Below are 20,610 nucleotides of genomic sequence, written 5' to 3'. Positions count from 1 at the left end.
CAAGTTTTATCAAGTAAAAAATACAACATTTAAGTAACATTTGTTAATTAAGGTTGGAAAAAGTTTGTTCTCAAATGGGATAGGGCCCTACCATGTGAGAGTTAATAAGACATTCACATTTATAATGATCGTAACTGTAGTTAGAGCAAATATGGATCGAAGTTGGATGGTAGCTAATCATTTAAGTGAAGAATACGAAGAAAGAGTCAAAGAGTTTATTAGATTTGCGATTAAGAATGCAGCTGATGTCAACCTTATTCTCTGTCCTTGTTGGTGTTATTTGAATATGTTACAAGTAAATGCGGAAGAATTGGAAGAACATCTAATGTGCAATGGGATAGATGAAAAATATGCTTGTTGGACAAAACACGGTGAGATACAAGGTGAAAGTACATCAACTAACATGGAATCAAGTGTCAATTACTCAGAGACATTTAGAACAAATAAGAGTGATCATGCTGAACAAATTCCAAATGTTGTTGAAGAAGATCTTAGATATTGTCCAAAGATGTTTGAGAGGCTGAAAGATGATGCAGAAACACCATTATATAATGCATGTACAGAGTTCACAAGATTGAGTTCTGTTTTAAAGCTTTATAACTTAAAAGCCTCGAATGGATGGACTGATAAGAGCTTCACAGAGCTGCTAAGTTTATTACATGAGATACTGCCGGAGGATAATGTGCTACCGAAGAGAACATATGAGGCTAAACAAGTACTTGCTTCCATTGGATTGACCCATGAAAAGATACATGCTTGTCCTAATGACTGCATTTTGTTCCGAAATGAGTATGCATCATTAAGGAAATGTCCAAAGTATAATGTATCACGATACCTAAAGAAAGACACAACACTTGCGAAGGTCGTGTGGTATTTTTCACTAATACCGAGGTGAAGACGTCTTTTTCGCAGTGCAAAAAATGCAAAGCAAATGACTTGGCATGCTAAAGGCCGAATTAGATATGGAAAGCTTAGGCATCCAGCAGATTCTCCGTAGTGGAAAAATTTGACGATGACCATGAAGAGTTTGCAACTGAAACAAGGAATATACGTTTTGCATTAGCAACCGATGGAATAAATCCACATGGCATGCAAAGTAGCACCCATAGTACATGGCCCGTGATCTTAATAATGTATAACCTACCTCTATGACTTTGCATGAAGCGAAAATATATGATGCTTTCTTTGTTAATCTCTTGTCCTAAACAACCTGAAAATGACATTGATGTCTACTTGTCTCCTTTAATTGAAGATTTAAAGTTATTGTAGGATAATGGCATAGAAGTATATGACGGATTTAGAGATGAAAATTTCATAGTCACAAATAGGTATTGATTTGGTACGTTTCTGAATGCCTAATTTCAGAAAGAAAATGAGGCAAATGCACAAAGGGCAAAAGAAATGTCGTACAGATATAGGAGGTCAGCTAAGGGATATGCTCAGTTAGAGCAAGAGTTGATATGTATATTTGTGTCTTATGTAACAATGTGATGCTAATGTGTTATCTTATGTTAAACTTATTAACGACGGCATTTGGCCTTGAAATTTTGTGTAGATTGCTACATTTGCGTCTAATTTGACCTCAGTACCTCGACATATCCTTTGGAAAGCTGCTAGGGTAAATAAACAAGGTAGCATTGATGACGAAGGAGTTAAAAAAATGGTCAATGAATTTGTAAGTACTTAATACTAATGTGTTAGTATTTTCAAATACGTTAAGTTTTATTTTGAATTCTCCTTTAATGACCTAATGGTTTTTTGTTATGTTTATTGTAGGGAACCCTTTCACAGGTCACTCCAGACGCTGAGATTGAATCAACAGCCAAAAATGACATACTCTCTCAAGCACTTGGTGTAAGAGAGCATCCAAGGTCGCGTGAGGGCTGTAGGTTTTGGGGTGACCCAAAAATTTGCATTTGGGCCAGCTACATGTCCACATCCTTCATCTGTCGAGTGGCAAAACATGAAGCATTGGGTAGCGCATTTGACCAATGTAGTGACACAGTTGACAGGGTGTTAGGGACTACCCCCATTCATGTCAGGTCAGATGCCATTCAACCCCACTCATTCCCCACTACCATGTATGCCATCCCCTTTCAATATTGCTCCTCAAATGCAACCGATGGTGGATATTGGTCCCCAAACGCCTATAGATGCACCTTCTGCCAGCCATAGATGCAGTTGCACACCAATTGCATCTGTTGAGATTCCAGAGGTATTTAAACTACAGTAAATAATCATTTACCTTTTAATGTTTAATGCTTTTGATTTAATTTTTTCGTAATATAACAAACGATCAAAATATAGGGTGATAATGACTGTATGCTATACTTGAACAAACCTTTTCGCTTGGTTGCAAGAGGTAGAGTATATCATACAGTGGCTGGGGACTCCTGACATAATATGGCTTTTCCTCTAGAGCATGGTAAGGTTTCTGTAGAGGTTGTGCAACGACATGAGGAGGACTCTGCACTGCCTGTCCCAAATGACCAAGCAAACCTGTATTCCCTGAGAGATGCCATTGGTACTTATATTGCTTGGCCATTGTCCCTAATCACTTTAAGACCCAAGGTATGTAAACGTGTTTCTTTATAGTTGCTGTTGCTAGATGTTACAATTAAAAGGTTTGCTCTTTTCAGGTTGCCCCTTCATCAGGTAAAAGGTTAGGGAAAGAGATAGGCTACTCAAAAGAGTCCATTGCTGGTCCATGTAATAAAGGTAGCACTGGTTGTGTGTCATCAGAGATTCTGAAGTTGGCAGAAGCCCAAGGTGCTGCATGCTTGGATATAATGAAGTTGTTTGTGAGAAGTGATCAACCCATTGATACAGCTACATTTCAACTGACAAGTGAGCACTGAGGTAAAGAGTTTTGTGACATTGTGGGGAAGGAAAACATCATAGAGATGATACGTTGACATTGGTTGAGTGCCTCTAGCATTAACCTTTACATACGGTACTTGTATTTTCAAATTATATAATTCATAGTCAATTTATAACTTTTATAACCTTTATTTAATAATGTTCAATTCTACTTTTGAAAAACAAGATATTTGTGTGAAGCTTATTTGCATGGGACAATGACAAATAGATTCTCTTTTATATCTCTGTATGAAATGGACGAAGCGCTCAATCCGAACCCACATCAACATATAGCTGAAATGTTGAAGTGTCATATGGGTGAAGATCGCTTGATTTTTGCACCTTATAATGTTGGGTAAGTCAATCTCATTGAGACTCTGCTTTATGTTTTATAATTTAACATATAACTTTTAAACTTAGTAATCTTAAAATGATATTTATACTCGTGGTAGGCAACATTGGGTCTTGGTTGCCATCAATACTGCTGATGAGACTATCTATTACATGGACCCTCTACGCAAGCAGCTAAAGATGAGAACACACATGCAGAACTTATTTAATAAGTAAGCATTCATTTATGTCAACAAACTATGATTAATGTTAAGTGGTTCAAATGTATCTAATTTCTTTGGTTAACGACTCTTAGTGCTCTTGTCACGTATAGAGCAGAGAGGGGAGTGCAGCCCTCTAGTACAAAGATGAGTCAAACAAAATCGGTCATTGTACAGGTAAGACTATATCATATCTCATGTTTTTAATTTTCACCTAAATTATAATTGTACTATATATCATTCTTAGTTAATGCTATTTTATTTGATTTTTATCTTCCACACAGTGTCCTAAGCAAACAAATAATGATGATTGTGGATATTATGTGTCTATTCATTGGGGATGCTTTGCACCATGGACAAACTGTAATCCCAGTAAATGTAATAATCTTACACATTCCAATTTGTTTGCCATATGCTTATTATTTCACTTAACTAATTAAGTTTTGTTTTTCCTGTCCTTGTATTTTATTACTTTCCAGAGGTGCAGATGCTAACTTTTCCTGACAACAAAATTTTTCAATTGCAAAGGAGTGGTGTTCATATCTGTACCATAGATATTTAAAGGAAACATTAAGCACAATAAATTATTAGTGTTCTTTCACAATATTTAGACAATTTTCTTTCAAGGCTGCAATGTGTAAATATGAGACTCTGATTGATTGTAATCTATACATGTGAATTGTAATTGAATAATACAATGTGCAATTGCTCTGAAATTCTAGTATATCAGGCTCTGTTTGAAGTTTATATTCTGTTTGAATTGGTTCTGAATACTGTATTATTTACCAGGTATGCTAAAAAAAATGTTTTAAGCCAGTTTTATTAAAATATTTAAAAATATTTCTTAACTTTAGAGAGCAGTTCACAAAGAATAGCTTTGCAAAGTCCAATTCTGAGAGCGGTTCATAAAATAACCACTCTCATAATAACACTTAAGAGAGTAGTTAAATATGAACTGCTCTTAGAAGTTCACTTTGGAGAGTGGTTCTCCTTTAACCGCTCTCCAAAATATACTTCTAAGAGCGGTTTATGTTTAACCGCTCTCATAAGTTTGAAATAAGAGAGCGGTTAAGCTGTCAACCGCTCTCTTTAGTCTAACTTCTGAGAGCGGTTCGATCTTAACCACTCTCCAAAGTACTATATTTTGTAGAGCAGTTATGCGCTTAACCGCTCTCTTTAGTGAATTTCTGAGAGCGGTTAACCGCGTAACTGCTCTCCAAAATATACATTTGAGAGCGGTTAAATAACGACTCTCCGAAAATGAAGACATTGGATGACACGTGATTTTAAAGCACCGCTAATCGCTCTCTTAATTCAAGCGGAATCGCTCTTAGATCTCGTTTTTGGCGTAGTGAAACTAGATAAAAAGCTGAATTGTTGTATTTGCATTAGATGGGCTGGGAATGGGTTGGACATGCTGCATTGTTTTATTGAAGCTGTGTACTGTTGTGTGCTGAATGTTATAAGCTGTTTAAATAATCTTATCTATATTCATTTATATTTCATTAATGAAGTTGTCAATTATATAAGCTCACGCTTGCATTTTGTTGTGTTGGTATAAATTCCATAACAAATTGTTCATATAAAATAGAACAATTAAAAGCAAAGATGCATAGGAAACGAGCTACTTATCGTAAATTTTCTCTATTTTTGCAAAAAATTGGATTTAGATAGAATGTAGAATCCAACACTATCACTGCAAGTGAAGAAGTATGGCAAAATATCTACGGGTATGATTTAATTTAATTATATTTTTGTTTTTTATTTAATTTAGTATTCAATAATTAATAATGTATTGATTATATGCTTATATTATTTTAGGTACATGATAAAGCTACTCAATTTCAAAAGAAAGGATATGACCATTATAAGTTACTGGGAATGATATTCAACAGAAGAACTGTAACTAGAGTACTTCATCATTCATCTATCCAAGATCCACCAAATATAGATGAAGAAAATGAGCTTGAAAATCAATACCTCGATTGTAGGAGTGATAGCTTAGATGATGACACAGTAGAAGTAGAGCGCATCTCACGTAGTGGAAAATGCACAATTCAAGTAAAAGAGAACAAGTCTAGGACATTACAAATGGGAGAGACACTTGCAGCATGGACTGAAGCATCTAAGGCAAAAGCTGAGAAGTATAAGGCTAGGAGTATGGAGAGTACTTCTTCACTTGTTACACTAGATCATTCTATTACTAAGTGTGTGGCTGCCCTCAAAGAGATTGAAGGTATACCATATGACATTTATGTAAAAGCCTTAAAAAAATTTAGAAAGTCTGATTGGAGGGAAATGTTTCTTGCTACGTCTACTAATAGGGAACAAGTATGGTTATTTAGGATTTAAGGATAAAACTTTAGACATATTTTTAGTATCTTTGTTTATTATTTATATGATTATGTTTCTAATTTGTGGTGAACATTTACTTGTGTGCTTTTATGAACTACTTTGAATTTTATGTTATGTTATTGCACTTTTATTTGAATAATTTTCATTGAATATCTTTTTTTATCAATATATTTGTTTTGTAGAATTATATGACAAGTTATAATCATAATGGATATTGATAAAAGTGATAATGATTCTTCTAATTCAAGTGATAATGAGTTAGCTTGGTTTCTTTTAGTTAACATGCTTTGTGCTTATGATCATAAATTTTTAAACAAAAGAAAGGTTCAAATATCTACATTGAGTGGTCATGATTATATTCAAGAGTTATTAAATAGATTTGGAGTAACTTGCTTCGAGTTACTTAGAATAAAGAAAGACTGTTTTGTTAAGTTTTGTGATGAATTGAGGGCAAAGAATTACTTAAGTGGCTCAAGGAATGTTCTTCTTGAAGAGAAAGTGGTATGTTTTTATTTATAATTAGTCAGAATGTTCACCATAAGATTGCTGCATATTGCTTTCAAAAACAGTGTAGTATTAATAGTAGTGTGCTTGTTGAGAAAAGAGCTGATAAAACAAGAATCTATAGAATTGCCTAGTAAGATTAGAAATGAGTCAAAATATTATCCTTGGTTGAAGGTATGTATGTAATGCTTATTTATTATTTTAATCATTTCTCATTTTATTTTTTTATTCTACTTTGTTTTAAGTTTTTATTTTGGACTATCATTATAGAACTGCATAGGTACAATTAATGGCACTTATATAAGTGCATAGGTTCCTACTAAAAAATAAATTGCATGTAGAGATAGAAAGACAACTATCACACAATGTTATGTGTGCTTGTGATTTTAATATGATAATTACATTCGTGTATTTGGGATGGGAAGGAAGTGCACATGATTCAAAAAAAAAATTTGGATACCACCTACCAATCTAAATGCAAATTTTTCATGACCATCTAAAAACGGGTACTTATAACTCAACTATTTTTAATTGACGAAAAAATATTCATAAATATATATTTTATGTGATATATGTTTATTCTATCTTGTTGATTTTGACTATCCATGTACAGGAGGTTTTCTTTCCTCTTACGGGAGAAAAATGTATCATGCACAAGAATATAAAGGCTAAGCCAGGCAACCAACGAGTCTTACAAAGTTATTCAACTATAAACACTTTTCTTTGAGAATGACAATTGAGCGCTGCTTTGCAATCTTGAAAAACAAGTTTCATATTTTGAAGTTGATGCATTCATATAAACCTTTTAGGCAACTACTCATAGTAACGACATGTTGTGCTATTCATAATTACACATGGATGTGGAATTTGAATGATGATTTATTTAAGTTATAGGAAGAAATGAATCCTATGGGAATTGAACATAAAAATAAAAGTTTTTGCATGGAATAAACTAGCTCCAATAATGGTAATTTAGTCTGATTATCTGATGAAGATGCAACAGAAATGATAACATTTAGGGATCATATTACAAATCAAATGTGGGTATAATATAACAACTAATTAGTATTAGTTTATACATTATACATTTATAAATAGTTATATATACATTGCAAGATTTATTCTTAATATATATATTCACTTATTTTATTATATCAATATTATTTATTGTTTTATCTGTAATATTACTTATTTATATTATTTATATTTTTATTAAAAATTATTTTAATATTAAAATTAATCATTATTTTTTAGTTTAATATTAATTTATTTTTTAATTTTTATAATGTATGAAACTCTTTATTTTATTGGTATTACTTTAATTTAATATGAAATTTTTGTATTTTAATTTTTAATTCAATTATTTATTTTAAATATCAAAAATATATTTAGGTAAATAAAAAATATTAAAATTAAATATCAAATATATATATTCATTTAATTTAAAATACTAAATAAAAAATAAATAAAATCAAACACATTTTTTAGTTTTTAAAATTTGTTTTTAAAAACAAATTTATTCAACAAATTACTTTTTTTATTTTAAAAAACAGTTTTAGAAAATAAACTATCAAACACATTTTATTTTATTTTTTTGTAAAAATAATTGTGTAATTTTTTTTTAAAATATAATTTTTAAAAATTAAAAAATAAAACTAAGTCAAACAAGCTATGAAATATTTAACACAAACTTCGTACCATTGAAAGAAAGAGTTGTCGCCCGGGTATGACTTGAAGTGCAATAACGTGTTCATGACTGCTACTCTCTCTTTCAAATTCGAAATAAGTACCGATATTTATTTTTATCTTCATTATTTTTAGACCTTGTGTTGCACACCCAATTTATATTTTCATTAGTTTATTCATTAAAAATAAATGAGAAAAATAATAATATTATGACAAAATTATAATTCTTTAAAAAACATCTTAAAAATAATTTAAATTAGGATAATATTATTTTATCAAAATTTTAACATATATTTAAAAATGATAATACTAAATTATGTATAATAATCTTTTATTAAATAATTTAAAATGTCATAAATTTTATATATTTATTAGATTAAATGATATAAATTTAATAAAAATATTATTTATTAATCTTTCATCGTGTAACTTTAGATATATGAAATTTATTTATCATTTTTTAAATATTAATATCAACTTTTAGAATTAATTATTTTACGTAGGTTTTGGATGAAAATATTTTTTTTAAAGTATTTACTAAATTAGTTTAGAGTGGTATCTGTGACCTTAACCAGCTATTCTCCACATGGACGATGCTTTTTTTTTTCTAAAACAATTCATTCATGGTCGAATGATATATATATATATATATATATATATATATATATATGTATGATGTGAATGGATATTGGAGTTGCACTTGAGCGATGAACTTTAAATGCTGGTGTATATAAATGCTTATATATGCGTATAACTATATTGTATATGATTGGATTGGGTTGAAAAATAGATTAAGGTTGTATTACTGGGGCATTCTTACTATAGCGATAAGGCCCTAGGAGGAAGGCGTGAAACTGTCGCCTTCTCGCTACAGCGAGAAGTCCCTTACTGTAGCGACAAAGCGACAGTTTATGGTGCATTTCTGAGTACATTCTCGCTGTAGTGAGATTTTGCAAAAATCAGAAAGCAATTCCTTCTGAGATTTTCGCTGTAGCGAGAGAGGGTGTCGTTGCAGCGAGAATTTTTCGTTGTAGCGAGAGTGTCGCGACCAGAAAGGGACTTACTCAGTTATGCTATAGATGGTCGCCCGAATAGCTCTTGCTCCACGGATATAACATGTTCGGTCTTGAGCCCCCCAGGCAAAGGTGTTAGTCAGACGCCAAGTCAGAAGGAGAGTGTGTGGCCTATGGTACACCCACGCTTACTGTTGGTGTCACCACCACCCTCTCTTCCCCAAGGTATTACTACCGCCCCCATGTTCCACAGGCACACACACACAAAAATATCACAGGCAGGTGCGCTCACTGCACTGACAACCAATTACAAATACATGCATTTACACAAACACACGTGCACTCACTGCACGTAGCCACGCTCCTTATGGCACTGTGATCACAGATTCCTGATGCCCTCAACCTCAGGGACTTACTCAGTTATGCTATAGATGGTCGCCCAAATAGCTCTCGCTCCACGGATATAACATGTTCGGTCTTGAGCCCCCCAGGCAAAGGTGTTAGTCAGACGCCAAGTCAGAAGGAGAGTGTGTGGCCTATGGTACACCCACGCTTACTGTTGGTGTCACCACCACCCTCTCTTCCCCAAGGTATTACTACCGCCCCCATCTTCCACACCTCTAGTGTATCTCTGAACCATTCATAGTTCCAACACCCAAACACATCATCATTCATTCAACATGTCATCGACACTCATTTTCAACCATTCACATTATTCAAATTGCAATCAAGGGCATGTCGACACAATTTCATTCATATTACAACCAACTATTTCATCACAATCGTCATACATCATGCTAAACTTATTCACAATCACATTTCTATCATACACACATCATTTCCTTGCATCCAATGGCGACCAACACAAGCATAGCACTCAATTTCACACAATATGCCGGAGGTTGGACACCTCTGGACTCAACCCAATTCGTACAATTCATCAATACACATAACCTCATCTCCTATTTCTATCACATTACTATATTCATTCAAATAAACTCATTCCTAACAAAGATAACTAGAGTAAAGTATTCCCCTTACCTCAAAAACGAAGACCCGACACGAAACGTTGATGGAATCGCCTCTCCACACGAATTTTGTCCCTAAAGCACACAAAAATCCCAAGGAAACTTAGGGGAAACCTCAGAAAATGAAGGAGAGGGACGAAAACCGAAACCCTAACCATAGAACTTACCTCCAAGAGCTCCAAACACTTCCCCAATCCTTAATCTAGCTTCCAATCGGTCTTGGAGGGGTCCCAAACGGTCGGAATAGGCTGGGTGGAGAGAATCGTGAAGGAGAGAGAGAGAAATCATGAAAAATAACCCTCTCCTCAAACTCTAACCCTTCAAATACCCCTCTGGTCGCGTTACTCTCGCTACAACGACATGCCCTCTCGCTACAGCAAAAAAAAAAACAGAGAAAATTGCACTCTGATTTCTGCAGAATCTCGCTACAGTGAGATTGCACACAGAAATGCACCCTAAACTGTTGCTCTGTCGCTACAGCGAGACGTTTCTCGCTACAGCGAGAAGGCAACAATTACATGCCTTCCTCCCAGGGACCTCTCGCTACAGCGAGAATGCCCTGCACCAGGACTTAACCTATATCTTCCATTCCAAATTCCAATCACACACACGCGTCTACATACATTTACATATATCTGCATTCACACACACATTCCCATTAAACTAAGGCACATCCTTACATCCATATCACCATCAAAATCAATCAACACACCACAAAATAAAAATATCAATATATATATATATATATATATATAAATACACGATTAATTAATAATACAAAACTCGGGGCGTTACAACTCTCCCCTCCTTTAAGGAATTTTGTCCCCGAAATTCAACCAAACTACATAAACAAGAGTGGATATAACTTTCTCATCCGGCTCTTCGTCTCGCATGTGGCATCTCCTTCGTCGCTTGAGTTCCATATCACCTTTACCAATGAGATCTCTTTGCCCCTCAGTTGCTTAATACGATGATATGCAATCCTCACTGGGTACAGCTTATACGACAAATCCTCTCTCACTTGAATCGGGTCAGGATTAATCACACGAGAAGGATCTGGCACATATTGCCTGAGTTGTGACACATGGAACACCGGATGTAGATTTGAGAGGTTCGGAGGCAATGCTATCTGGTACGCTGTAGGACCAATCCTACTCAGCACTTCGAATGGCCCAATGAATTTAGGAGATAGCTTCCGAGATTTCAGAGCTCTCCCAACTCCTGTCACAAGTGAGACCTTCAAAAATACGTGGTCACCCACATGGAACTCCAAGGGTTTCCTCCTCTTACCGTAGTAGCTCTCTTGCCTATCTTGTGCAGCCTTCATTTTCTCTTTGATCATTTTGATCTGTTCGTTCTATTTCTGGATCATATCTGGTGCACATAGAATAGCCTCTCCGTCCTCATACCAACATAATAGAGTTCTGCACCTTCGCCCATACAAAGCCTCGGATGGTGTCATCCCAATACTGGCGTGATAACTATTATTATACGTGAACTCCACTAATGGTAAACATTCCTCCTAAGTCCCTTGTTGTTCGAGCACACAAGCTCTCAGCAAATCTTCTAGAGACTGGATAGTCTGCTCGGTTTGGCCGTCAGTTTGCGGATGATACGCTGAACTGAGCTTCAACTTAATGCCCAACGCCCTCTGTAGGCTCTCCCAAAATCTTGAGGTAAACCTCGAGTCTCTATCCGACACTACACTAGTCGGCACTCCATGCAGCCTGACTCTCTCCCTCACATACAATTCTGCAAGTCGTTCCAATTTGTACTTCATATTGATTGGAAGAAAGTGCGCGGCCTTAGTCAACCGGTCCACTACCACCCAAATGGCATCATGGTTGTTTCTGGTCCTCGGCAATCCAGAAACAAAGTCCATAGAAATGCTATCCCATTTCCACTCAGGGATCTCCAATGGTTGCATCAATCCAGGTGGACGCTGGTGTTCTACCTTCACTTTCTGGCAAGTTAAACATTTAACTACGTATTCAGCCACGTCTCTCTTCATTCCATTCCACCAAAAACTCTTCTGGAGGTTCTGATACATTTTTGTCGCACCAGGGTGAAAGCTCATCTTGCTCTTATGTGCCTCCTCAAGTATCATTTGCTTTAGTTCGTCCACTTGGAGAATACACACTCGGTTTCAAAACTTAATCACTACGTTTTCATCACAGTGGAACTCCAAGTTTTTACCTTCACACTTTTGCCTCATCACGTTTTGCAGGAAAACATCTCCCTGCTGAGCTTCCTGGACGTACACTAGAAGGTCATTATGAATCATCGTCGTCCCGAGATACAAGCTCCTTGGTCTCACTTCTATAGCCAGATTCATATCCTGAAATTTCTCAATCAACTCCATCTCCTTCACCATCATCGCTACCACGTGCAGTGATTTTCTACTCAAAGCATCAGCCACCACATTTGCCTTGCCGGGATGGTAAGACAACGTGAAGTCGTAGTCCTTGAGAAATTCCATCCACCTCCTTTGCCTCATGTTCAATTCCCTCTGATCAAACATATACTTCAGGCTCTTGTGGTCACTGAACACCTCGAACCTCGCTCCATAGAGGTAATGTCTCCACACCTTGAGGGTAAACACCACTGCAGCTAACTCCAAGTCATGAGTCAGATAGTTGACTTCGTGCAGACGTAACTGTCTTGAGACATAGACAACAACTCGCCCATCCTGCATCAAGACACACCCAAGTCCATGCCCGGATGCATCACAATACACATCAAACTTCCACTCCGGGTCAGGTAGAACTAACACTGGTGCTGAAGTCAACCTTATTTTCAGCTCCAAGAAGCTAGCCTCACACCCCTTGGTCCATTTAAACTCCTTCCCTTTGCGGGTCAGCTTCGTTAGGGGCAGAGCTATCTTAGAAAACCCCTCAATAAACTTTCTGTAATAGCCTGCCAACCCCAGAAAACTACAAACCTCAGTTACATTCGTCAGTCTCGGCCAGTCGACTACTGCTTCCACCTTTGCAGGGTCCACTCTTATTCCTTCCTTTGACACTACATGCCCCAAAAACTGAATCTCTGTTAACCAAAACTCACACTTGGAAAACATTGCGTACAACTGTCTTTCCTTCAGAATTTGCAAAACAGTCCTTAGGTGTTCAGCATGCTCTTCCTGAGTCTTAGAATAAATTAGGATGTCGTCGATGAATACCACCACAAATTTATCCAAAAACTCATGGAATATTCTGTTCATGTAGTCCATGAACACCGCTGGCGCATTAGTCACTCCAAACGGCATCACCAAGTACTCATAGTGACCATACCGCGTCCTGAACACCGTCTTAGGAACATCCTTATCCTTCACTTGAATCTGATGGTATCTCGATCTCAAGTCAATCTTCAAGAACACTGCAGCTCCCCTCAACTGGTCCATCAAATCATCAATCCTCGGCAGTGGGTACTTGTTCTTAATTGTGACCTTGTTTAGTTGCCGGTAGTCCACACACATTCTTATACTTCCGTCCTTCTTCTTTACTAATAATATTGGCGCTCCCCATGGTGACACATTTGGTAGCACAAACCTCTTCGTAATAAGTCCTCCACTTGCTTCTTGACCTCTGCCAACTCCACTAGTGACATCCTATAAGGTGCCACAGAAATCGGACTTGCTCCCGGAATGACATCAATAGCAAACTCTATCTCTTTTTCAGGCGGTAGCTCAGAAACATCTTCTAGAAACACTTCCAGGAACTCTTTCACTACCGGTATACACTCTGGTTCCATTGCACTTTCGGCCTCCATTGAAAACATGACCATAAAGGCCTTAGCTTCCACTGTATTTTCCCATGCTCCATGGCTCAAAAGTCTCGGAACTTCTGACATTGATGCACCAAAGATCAATGTCTTTTCTCTACAGTCCAATGACACATGGTTGATGGCTAGCCAATCTATCCCCAAAATTACATCTAACTGAGAAAGAGGCAAACAAATCAAGTCTACCTCAAACTCCCTACCATGTACCATGATTGCACATCCTAAGCATACCCACGACGTCACAACCGGCTTACCCATAGGGGTAGTCACCATGACGTTACACGACAATTCAGTCACATACAAATCTAGACTCTTCACACAATCCGCAGAAATAAAGGAATGCGTAGCACCCCAAGTCAAACAATACATCGAGTAGTCTGCCCTTAATGACACATTTACCTTGAATCAGCTCCTCTGACTGTGATGCCTCTGCCCTTAATGCTTCGGCCAGTGCTCGGCCCAGTACTCCCTCTGGATTCAGGTCTCTGAGCTGAGCTTGTACTGCCACTCTTCTTTGGAGACCAGCACACATTGGCGGTATGCCCCAGCTTCCCACAATTCCCACAGTTCGTCCTTGGATGCGGACAATCCCTCAGCATGTGTGGCCCTCCACACCGGAAATACTTCATCGGCCCTCTGAATGAGCTAGTGCCAGAACCACTCCCACTGCTACTCTTCTCTTGGGATGAACTTCCTCTAAAGTAAGACTTGCTTGAGCCTGAATACAGTCCCTTCAAAAATCTAGGGGGTCTTCTATCATGCCTCATTGGACCACTCCCCCTAGTGTCCACAGTTTTACCCTCTCAGTTGGCCTCGAAAATTCTGCTCTTACTCACCAAGGTGGGTAAGTCTGTCAGTTGGAATACACTGACTGCAGCTCTGATGTCCGGCCTCAGCCCGTGCTCAAATAGAGAAAACAGGTCTTCATCTCCATCCCCGTGCTGGTAGTGGGGCCAATACTTCATTAACTCTTGAAACTTTGCCGCATACTCCCCCACGGTCATACTCCCCTGTCTTAGCTCAAGGAACTCCCTGACTTTCTGCTTTTTCAGGTCCCGGGGAAAGTAGTTTCCCAAGAAAACGGTCTTGAAGGTCTCCCACTGTATGTAGCCATCTTCTTGTGGCAAGGACTGGCTAGCAAATCTCCACCAATCTTCAGCCTCCCCACACAGCAAGTAGGTGGCATAAGGGACCTTGTGCTCCCACGGCACCCCATAGCATTGAATACTTTCTCCACTTCAGCCACCCACCTCTGGGCTCCTTCAGGATTAAACCCTCCTTTAAACTTTGAAGGGTCATGCCTAGTGAAGGCAGACAACCCTCTGTACTCTGCTGGTTCTCCACCTTGGTTGTGCATCAAGGCCTCCAGCATTTGAACTATGCGTTCCATAGGATCCTCGGTATCCCGAGCTCCTCTACCGCTACCTCTACCTCAACCTCAACTAGCCATGCTCTTTCTAGCTATTCACAATCAACAAACACATTCCAACATATCAGATCAATTACAACATTTATTAATCAGGTAATCAAAACAATCAACACTTATCTTAGACGCTTCAGCTTGTTACCGCAGTCCGGTTGGATAAACTGCTCTGATACCAAATTGTAACACCTTATATGTTAATTTTCTAATTAAACAGTTCGTAAAAACCTTACAAAACAAATGTTTCCATTCAAATAGCAGTTCGAAACACAATTTCATAAAATGGTTCCTAATAAGGAAGGATTACAAATTTGTATCATAACTTGCTACTGGACTAAAATATACATCAATTTCAAAATAAACTTCTAAGTCCTATAGCAATGTCATCCTTCCTTCAAGGGGCCCGGTGCTGATCGTCTTGGTTACCTGAGAAATAAGCATAAGGGTGAGTCCTCTACTCTAGCATAAGCACACAATTAAGCATAAAATTCACCTGAACTATCTCACTCAAGACACACACAGATATCACAGGCAGGTGCGCTCACTGCACCGACAACCAATTACAAATACATGCATTTACATAAATACACGTTCGCTCACTGCACGTAGTCACGCTTCCTGTGGCACTGTGATCACAGATTCCTGATGCTCTCAACCTCAGGGACTTACTCAGTTATGCTATAGATAGTCGCCCGAATAGCTCCCGCTCCATAGATATAACATGTTCGGTCTTGAGCCCCCCAGGCAAAGGTGTCAGTCAGAGGCCGAGTCAGGAGGAGAGTGTGTGGCCTGTGGTGCACCCACGCTCACTGTTGGTGTCACCACCACCCTCTCTTCCCCAAGGTATTACTACCGCCCCCCATCTTTCACACCCCTAGTGTATCTCTGAACCATTCATAGTTCCAACACCCAAACACATCATCATTCATTCAACATGCCATCCACACTCATTTTCAACCATTCACATTATTCAAATTGCAATCAAGGGCATGTCGACGCAATTTCATTCATATTACAACCAACCATTTCATCACAATCGTCATACATCATGCTAAACTTATTCACAATCACATTTCTATCATACACACATCATTTCCTTGCATCCAATGGCAACCAACACAAGCACATCACTCAATTTCATATAATATGTCGGAGGTCGGCCTCCTCCAGACTAAACCTAATTCATACAATTCATCAATACACATAACCTCATCTCCTATTTCTATCACATTACTATATTCATTCAAATAAACTCATTCCTAACAAAGATAACTAGAGTAAAGTACTCCCTTACCTCAAAAAAGAAGACCCGACACGAAACGTTGATGGAATCGCCTCCCCACACGGATTTCGTCCCTAAAGCACACAAAAATCCCAAGGAAACTTAGGGAAACCTCAGAAAATGAAGGAGAGGGACAAAAACTGAAACCCTAACCATAGAACTTACCTCCAAGAGCTCCAAACACTTCCCCAATCCTCAATCTAGCTTCCAATCGGTCTTGGAGGGGTCCCAAACGGTCGGAATAGGCTGGGTGGAGAGAATCGTGAAGGAGAGAGAGAGAAATCATGAAAAATAACCCTCTCCTCAAACCCTAACCCTTCAAATACCCCTCTAGTCGCGTTACTCTCGCTACAACGACACGCCCTCTCGCTACAACACAAAAAAAAACAGAGAAAATTGCACTTTGGTTTCTGCAGAATCTCGCTACAGTGAGACTGCACCCAAAAATGCACCTTAAACTGTCGCTACAGCGAGACGTTTCTCGCTACAGCGAGAAGGCAACAATTACATGCCTTCCTTCCAGGGACCTCTCGCTACAGCGAGAATGCCCTGCACCAGGACTTAACCTATATCTTCCATTCCAAATTCCAATCACACACATGCATCTACATACATTTACATATATCTGCATTCACACACACATTCCTATTAAACTAAGGCACATCCTTACATCCATATTACCATCAAAATCAATCAACACACCACAAAATAAAAATATCAATATATATATATATATATAAATACACGATTAATTAATAATACAAAACTCGGAGCGTTACATAACTAATAATAATAAAATTTTATTTAAAAATTTCATATCTTTGTAATTTTTATTATAATAAATATTTTAGTTAAAAAGCATTTAAATACTTGAAATTAACTACAAAACTAAGGGTGATAAAACTATGATTTAACGTGTAAACCGATACACAATAAAAAATTATGCACTAAAATTTTAAATATTTTTTATTTATGTGACAGCACATGTATTAAAAATTATTATTTATTTATATAAACAGAGTAACAATGACCATGTCCGAAAACAAAATTGAGGTGTGTTTGTGTGAGTATTTGGAAGATGAGTACCTCTGCCGTTCAACGTGTTTCCGAGTGCTTCATCAAGCCGCAGAAGCCCACCAAAGATTCAGATGAAACATGCTACTTAACACCCTGGGATCTTGCCATGTTGTCTATGCAATATATCCAGAGGGGGTTGCTGTTCAAGAAAACCGCATCAGTTGATGATAACCAAGATTTTATTATCCAAAATCTGTTGGATAAACTCAAACACTCACTTTCTCAGACCCTCTTCCATTTCTATCCTTTGGTTGGACACCTTGTCACCCGAAAAACCCAAGACCCTCCCTCTTATTCCATCTTCATTGATTGTACCAACAGCGATGGAGCCAAATTCATCTATGCAACTTTAGATATGACCATATCTGATATCCTCTCCCCCGTTGATGTTCCACCCATTGTCCAATCATTATTTGATCACCAAAAAGCACTTAACCATGATGGTCACACCATTCCCTTGTTGTCCGTCCAAGTCACTGAACTCGTGGACGGTGTTTTCATAGGTTGTTCCATGAACCATGCTGTTGCCGATGGCCCTTCCTTTTGGAATTTCATGAATACTTGGTCTGAGATCTTTAAAGCTCAAGCTCAAGGGCATGAATATGACATTCCAATTTCACACCAACCCGTTCTCAAACGCTGGTTTCCAGAGGGTTGTGATCCATTAATCAATCTTCCCTTCAAACATCACCAAGAGTTTATTAGAAGAGAAGAACCACTCTTGGTGAGAGAGAGAATATTCCACTTTTCAGCAGAGTCAATTGCGAAACTGAAAGCAAAGGCGAACGCAGAGTCCAATACCAGCACAATCTCTTCATTCCAGTCATTATCAGCACTTATTTGGAGATCCATAACTCGTGCGCGCCGAATACCGCATGACAAGACAACATCTTTCAACTTGGCTATAACCAATCGAACAAGAATGGAACCACCACTGTCTCCGGAATACTTTGGAAACGCATTTCATGGGGTGGGTGTAGGAGCGACAGCAGGGGAATTGCTTGAGAATAATCTGGGTTGGGCAGCATGGAAATTGCACTTGGCTGTTGCAAACTATAACAACACAGTTGTGCAGCAACACCTCAAACAGTGGTTGCAGCGTCCTATGATATATCAACTTAGTTGGTCAGTTTACACCTCTAGTGTGACCATGGGTGGCTCGACCAGGTTCAATGCGTATGAAATTGAATTTGGAATTGGGAAAGTGGTGGCCGTTAGAAATGGGCATGCCATCAAATTTGATGGGCATGTGTTAGCATACCCAGGTCGTGAAGGAGGGGGAAGCGTAGATTTCGAAGTGTCCCTTTTCCCAGAAAACATGAGTGCCCTGGAATCAGACGAGGAGTTCATGAATGCAGTTTCAGCGTCCAATCCCTTGCCCTAAGTTGGTAACGTGTTGGATTTGCTTTGACACATTATGAATTCACTTTTACTCTGAACTGTTGCATTTGTGTTTGAAGAGTTTTTTTATCAGTTCTTCTTAGAAATAAGATGCCTTGCAAAATGCTATCAGTTAGCATTTTGTAAGCTAAGGATCCATCGATGCGATCTTCCAAGAATGTTATTTTTCTTTCCTCTTCTTCGAAGGGGGAAGTGCCAATTGTTGATAAATAAATCCTTAAAAATGATGATAATCATTTCATATCCTTGACCAATCGTCGAGACTTTGAGGGGCGTAGCGACAGGACAGAGAGAAATGATAAATATTGAAATAATTTAAATATTTACATGTTAACAAAATAATTAAACTGTATTTTTGAATAACGGTAAAAATGATTCATTTTTTAATAAAATGATAGTCACATTCTAAATTAAATTAATTAAAGTTTAATATTATTTTTTATTTTCATGCTTTTCAGTTGAATATGGTTGATATCAGTTTAATAAATAAAATTTCAGATGTTGGAATTAAGAATATGGAAGGGTAAGAAACAGATGCAAAAAAACTATGGCCTTTAACTTTGTGGATCAATTAATGTGTATGATCTGAAGTAAAATATTTAACTTCACCCACTTCTGCCATATCTTTAAAGTTGTGTTTAAATTTAGAAAAACGAAACAAAACTGCACTGTGAGAGAGAGTTCATGTGCTGAAGGGTTTTGAGTTTATTTTTTTAATAATAAAAAATAAATGTCAGATATGTAATAGACGATATTCAAATGTAGCAAACATCAGTACAGAAAAAATATTTAACCAAAATTCTATTTTGATAATTTATTTTTAATTTTATCATATTTCAGAAAAAAAATAAAAAATAAAAAGGTTTGTTTCCATTGACATCGTTGTTTATGTTTAGGACAAGGCTTGATAGTACCATAGTCAAATGACTCCTTTAATGTTGAAATAACTGACTTCTTTAATGTTAAGAATCTCATGTGATCATTGACAATAATTTTGGATATGAGCATCGTTAAGAAAAGTATTCCTTAAAGTGATGGGATAATGATATTTTCGTACATCTTCTCATACATGAAAGAATGTGTATATTTTTATTCATCAAGATAAAATATAGTAAAAATGAATTATTTATATTTAAAATTATATCTTTTTTTTCCATTAAATTTTTAGGAATACAATGTCGTTCTAAAGTTAAAAAGAGAGTCGCATTCAAAGAACACAAATAGATAATCTATATTTATTTTATTCATATAAACTAGTAACTTTTGCTTTTCATCCAGCATAAAAAAAATTATCTGTATGTATGAAAAAAAATTATATTAAAAATAATTATTAAATCAAATAATTAAAATTTTTATTATATCTTTAATTAATTTTTATGTTTTTATATTACATAAATATTTTTAACAACATAGACAATAAAAAATAAAAAAAATTCTCATGTACATTAAGTTTGTAAAAATGAAAAAAAAAAATGTTTTAAGCACAATTTTTTGTTCAAATTAGATTCTAAGCATTTTTTTTATTTGGTTCATTAAAATTTATCGCAGATAAGTTTATATTTTAGTGTATTTTTATATTTTTTTTATACTTAACTCTTATTTGATAGGGATTTAACATTCATTTTTCTATAAATTGCTGCAATTTAACATG

At 36.8% G+C, this 20,610-nt stretch overlaps 2 protein-coding genes across 2 annotated transcripts; one reads left to right on the top strand and one right to left on the bottom strand.

Moving 5' to 3' along the window:
* The first annotated feature begins 571 nt into the window (after positions 1-571).
* On the top strand, positions 572-18,942 carry LOC113874255 (uncharacterized acetyltransferase At3g50280-like). The gene is made up of 2 exons (XM_027512486.1): positions 572-583; positions 17,535-18,942. The coding sequence occupies exon 2, from the start codon at positions 17,560-17,562 to the stop codon at positions 18,940-18,942; it is 1,383 nt and encodes a 460-aa protein (XP_027368287.1). The 5' UTR covers positions 572-583; positions 17,535-17,559.
* LOC113874256 lies at positions 13,498-14,049 on the bottom strand. The gene has a single exon (XM_027512487.1). It carries the CDS (start codon positions 14,047-14,049, stop codon positions 13,498-13,500), a length of 552 nt encoding a protein of 183 aa, XP_027368288.1.
* Positions 18,943-20,610: the final 1,668 nt, after the last annotated feature.

Source organism: Abrus precatorius, unplaced genomic scaffold (genome assembly GCF_003935025.1).
Source record: "Abrus precatorius isolate BTA unplaced genomic scaffold, Abrus_2018 Scaffold8, whole genome shotgun sequence".
Lineage (NCBI taxonomy): Eukaryota > Viridiplantae > Streptophyta > Magnoliopsida > Fabales > Fabaceae > Abrus > Abrus precatorius.
This window is presented reverse-complemented; position numbering and strand designations above follow the sequence as displayed.

Excerpts from the sequence above, each read along its gene's own strand:
- LOC113874255 (XM_027512486.1), top strand. The coding sequence starts at position 17,560 with ATGAGTACCTCTGCCGTTCAACGTGTTTCCGAGTGCTTCATCAAGCCG.
- LOC113874256 (XM_027512487.1), bottom strand. The coding sequence starts at position 14,049 with ATGGTGACTACCCCTATGGGTAAGCCGGTTGTGACGTCGTGGGTATGC.